Here is a 4,448-nt window from a genome sequence, read left to right on the forward strand (position 1 = left end):
TCTAAACAAAAACAAACAACTACTAATAAAAAAACTAACGACTCCACCATATGGAGACATTCCACCATAGGGAGATGGACGAACATCTACACTAGTGTAGATTTATTGAAACCTAAAATGCAAAACAAAAGAAAATTAAGGAAAAAGTGTCAAAAAGACTATTTCTGATCGGCAAAAAAAATTAGAAAATCCTAGAAGAGAGGAAGAAAGGATTAGAGAAAAGGAGAGAAGAGATATACACATTAATGTTTTCACAAAAGGTTACTTGGATCTGATTCATTAGTTTCATTTTTAGTTTCTTTCTCGACAAGCAGTGGCGTATCCAGGATTTCCAAATAGTGGGTTCGGAATCAGAAAAAAAAAGGAACGCGAATACATTAATTAAATATTCAGTACATTAGTTCAAATTTCGGATTACAAATGGATTACACTTAGAAAAATGAAAAAAAAAATAATAAATTAAAAAAAAAAACCTACAAAAGCATTCTTCGAATTTTCATACTTTGGAAGCGTATCAATACATCATCATCACTAACTCTAGCAAATAAGTCTCTCTCAAGAAAAGTGACTAAACTATCATTCAATAATTGATCGCCCATACTATTCCGCAACTTATTTTTTACATAAGTCATTGATGAAAACACTCGTTCCACACTTGCAGTCGCCACCGGAAGGATCAATGCTAGTCGTATAAGCAAGCAAACCAATTTGTAAGAATTATGCTTATTTGTTTCAACAAGCACCATAGAAAGCTCATTAATATCCTTCAAGTCTCCAAACCTTGCATCTTTGCGCATATCATCAATAAAAAATCCAAGTTCATGACGAAGTGCAGTCATTGTCATATCATTAGTTGGAAATTCATTGGGATATAGCTCAGCAAGTCTCATCAACTTTTGCTTATCAAATGCCGCAAATGAATTGACCGGATTTAAGCATGATATACAAATAAGCAACTCCATATTTTCCTCATCAAATCTATTATTGAGCTCTTGGAGTTGTAAATCAATGACACTTATAAACATTTCTACCCGAAATCGGTGGAGATTAGAAACTTTGGCAAAGAAGCGTTTCGATCTTCCACGAGGAACATACATATCATCCATAGCAGGTACTTCCACATTATACTTATCACAAAAAGAAATTACAAGATGTAAAAAGTCTTCCCACCCATGGTCCCTCATATTTTGCAATCGCTCCTTAGTTAATGTTACAAATGCCATGGCATTAACAATATCTTGGTCCCCTCTTTGCAAAGCTTGGCACAGTTTATCAGTTTAGCCAAATATTTCAGACATCAAATGTATCATGAAAACAAATTCAAATGATTCAAATGTAGACATAATAGTGATAGCCTTCACACGATCATCCTTATAAATCTTATTTGATCCAACCTTCTCAAGAACTTTAACAATAGTAGAATACAATGAGGTAACATTTGAAACAGTTTTATAATGTGACTCCCACCTAGTATCACCAGGCCTACCTAAACCAAGTTCTTGGTTTAAACCTTGCCCACTTTCAATTTCTCCTAGATCTAATGCTTCCAGAACATGTTGAGATTGAATTTCTCTTATCATTTCCTTTCTCTTACAAGAAACACCAATAATATTCAACAAAATAGCAAGTTGATCAAATAACCAAATGCAATCATCATTATCCTTAGCAACAGCAACAAGGGTTAATTGAAGTTGGTGAGCAAAGCAATGAATATAATAAGCTTGTTTTGTTTCATTCATGATCAAAGTCTTGAGGCCATTTATCTCACCCCTCATATTACTAGCACCGTCATAACCTTGTCCACGAACTCTAGACAAACTCAAAGAATGCTCCATAAGCAAAGACTCAATTGCACTCTTTAGTGACAAAGCAGTGGTATCCTTTACATGTACAATTCCAAGAAACCTCTCAGTTATCTTCCCTTTTTTATTGACATAACGTAAACAAAGGGCCATTTGTTCCTTTTGAGATATATCACTAGATTCATCAGCTAGTATCCCAAAATAATCATCCCCAATATCATCAATGAGAAGTTTAGTGGTTTCTTTGGCACAAGAGTTAATGAGGTCCTTTTGAATTAAAGGAGAAGTCATTTGATTATTTCCAGGAGCATTACTAAGAACAACCTTTGCAACATCACTATTATTTTCTGCAAGCCATGTTAAGAGTGCAAGAAAATTACCCCTATTCCAAGATTCTTCACTTTCATCATGCCCACGACAAGCTAAACCTTGACTTAAAAGAAACTTAATGCATTTCAAAGAATAAGTCAATCGAGATTTGTATTGAAGTTTAGCTTCCGAGGAGTAAGTGCAAAAAGATTCAGCAACAGATGTCTTTGGGTTAGTGAAATTTTTATATTTCTCATTAGCTTCATTATGTAAACTACCAATACCACCTACATGAACATCAAATCTACCAATCTTATTCCATCCTCTAAACCCCCCTTTAACAAAGTTATCATTAACAGCCATATGAGTATCTTTATCCCTGAACAGATAGCACACAAAACAGAAAGCTGCATCCTTCTCAACACTATATTCAAGCCAATCATATTTATCAAACCAAGCAACATTAAAGCGGCGCATACCTCCTATTTGTCTTCGAGGGAAATTATGTGTTCGTGGAGCACAACGTTTCATTGTAATATAACCTCTCCTCACAGCATCTTGATCATTAAGAGGATACTCCAAAATTGGAATTCTCTTCCCAGGGTCATGTGGAAGAAGATCAACATCATAAATGCGAGTATCATCAGTTTCAACATTAGCATTTGGATTGTTCTCCCTTTGACAAGTTTGAGGTGTGCTCTCAGGAGTCTCAGGGGTTGGAATGGAAGCAGCCACAGGAATTGCATCATCGTTCGGAGACTCAATATCATCTTCTTCTATAAGAGGATCCCTTGAACTAGGTGAAGAACAAGCAGATGATTTTTGTGACTTCCCCACACGTTTCCAAAAAGACTCTAAACTCATTTGCAAACTGAAATCAAACAACAATCATACAATAAATTAACTACATCAAACAATCATCAATTTATCAATTATAAACCCCACAAATTATATTTATCAAACAATCATCAATTTATCAATTATAAACCCCACAAATTATATTTATCAAACAATCATCAATTTATCAATTATAAACCCCACAAATTATATTTATCAAACAATCATCAATTTATCAATTATAAACCCCAACAATCTAAGTATTCAATATTTCAATCAATAAATCAATTATAATTTATAAACACCACAAATTTACAATCTAATTAAATGAATTAACATTTAAGTATTGAACTATATAGAATTGTACTTGTAGAATACCTAAAAAAAAGTAGAATTGTAGAAATGTAGAATACCTTACTCAGTTGCCTCGCTGCCGTCGCTGGAGTCGCTGCCTCGCTGGGCTGTTGCCGACTTGCCGCCTGTTGGGAAGGTGGTGGAGCCGTGGGTGGAGGAGGAGGAGCCGTAAGTGGTGTCGGCGTGCTGGAGAGGAGTGGTGGAGCCGTGGAGGTGAGGAGACGAGGAGAGCTGGAGAGGCAGAGAGGTGAGTTAGGGTTTTCGAATTTGGGGGAAATAATTTGGGAGTGAATCAGTGAATGACTGAACTGCTGAATAAAAAAAAATTACAGAATAAAAAAAAAAAAGGGTTATGGCAGGGTTCGAACCCGTGCCTTCTTAATAAGAGGGGAAGTAAAGGCGCGCAAGGCAAAACACCACTAGGCTGCACATTGTTTTGTTGATATTTAGTGTAAAGATATTGTATTTAACCTTTTTTCGTTTTTTTTTTTAAAAAAAAAAAAAAAATTTAATTTTTTTTCAAAAATTTAGTGGGTTCAATGAACCCACTTGAACCCAACCTGTATCCGCCCCTGTCGACAAGTACTAGTATCTGCAAGCTTACAAGTAAAAAAAAACGGAGAAATTATAAAACAATCAATGTAAAACATGGACACCTACACCCTTAAATTCACACTCATCTCAATCATCTATGGCCTATTTTACGACAAACTATATTTTACGCCTCTCGTGTTCTCCAACGTCAATGCTGGTACAAATCTCCATAAACCAATTGACTACATCAAACTTGTGTTCAATTGTCTTATTCAAATTACTCACATTTTGTATCTCATAATTTTCGTTCTAGCATCACATTGACCTGAGAATTTCTCGATCGAGAGCGTCCCAAAATAACGCATTTTGTTACCAATCTTCCCACTAACCCTAAGACATTCTTTAATTAAGACTGTCCCCTTCCTACAATTGAATTTTCTTACTAGAACTAGAAATTAACAACTTCACATCACATGACTACACTAGCCTGCACGATCCTTATTTCTTAAATTGATCGTCAAAATTTTGAGCATAAAGAAGTTAAGAATAAATGATATTTTTTAAAAAAAAACCTGAAAAGATTTCTTTCCTCGAAAAAAAAACTACAGGCCA

General features: G+C 35.0%; 1 protein-coding gene across 1 annotated transcript; it reads right to left on the reverse strand.

Annotated features, from left to right (window-relative positions):
• Positions 1-473: 473 nt before the first annotated feature.
• On the reverse strand, positions 474-3,736 carry LOC145571267 (uncharacterized). The gene is made up of 3 exons (XM_081630333.1): positions 3,362-3,736; positions 1,342-2,982; positions 474-1,248 (listed from the first exon to the last, which is right to left on the reverse strand). Exons 2-3 carry the CDS (start codon positions 2,973-2,975, stop codon positions 474-476), a joined length of 2,409 nt encoding a protein of 802 aa, XP_081486459.1. The 5' UTR covers positions 2,976-2,982; positions 3,362-3,736.
• Positions 3,737-4,448: the final 712 nt, after the last annotated feature.

The sequence above is a fragment of the Chenopodium album genome, chromosome 12, assembly GCF_948465745.1.
Source record: "Chenopodium album chromosome 12, dcCheAlbu1.1, whole genome shotgun sequence".
In the NCBI taxonomy this organism is placed as follows: Eukaryota; Viridiplantae; Streptophyta; class Magnoliopsida; order Caryophyllales; family Amaranthaceae; genus Chenopodium; species Chenopodium album.

Bases quoted from the DNA above. Each gene is read 5' to 3' on its own strand.
- LOC145571267 (XM_081630333.1), bottom strand. From the start codon at position 2,975: ATGAGTTTAGAGTCTTTTTGGAAACGTGTGGGGAAGTCACAAAAATCA. The intron at 1,249-1,341 runs GTCTACATTTGA...AGCTTTGCAAAG, and splicing joins GTGAAGGCTATCACTATTAT to AGGGGACCAAGATATTGTTA.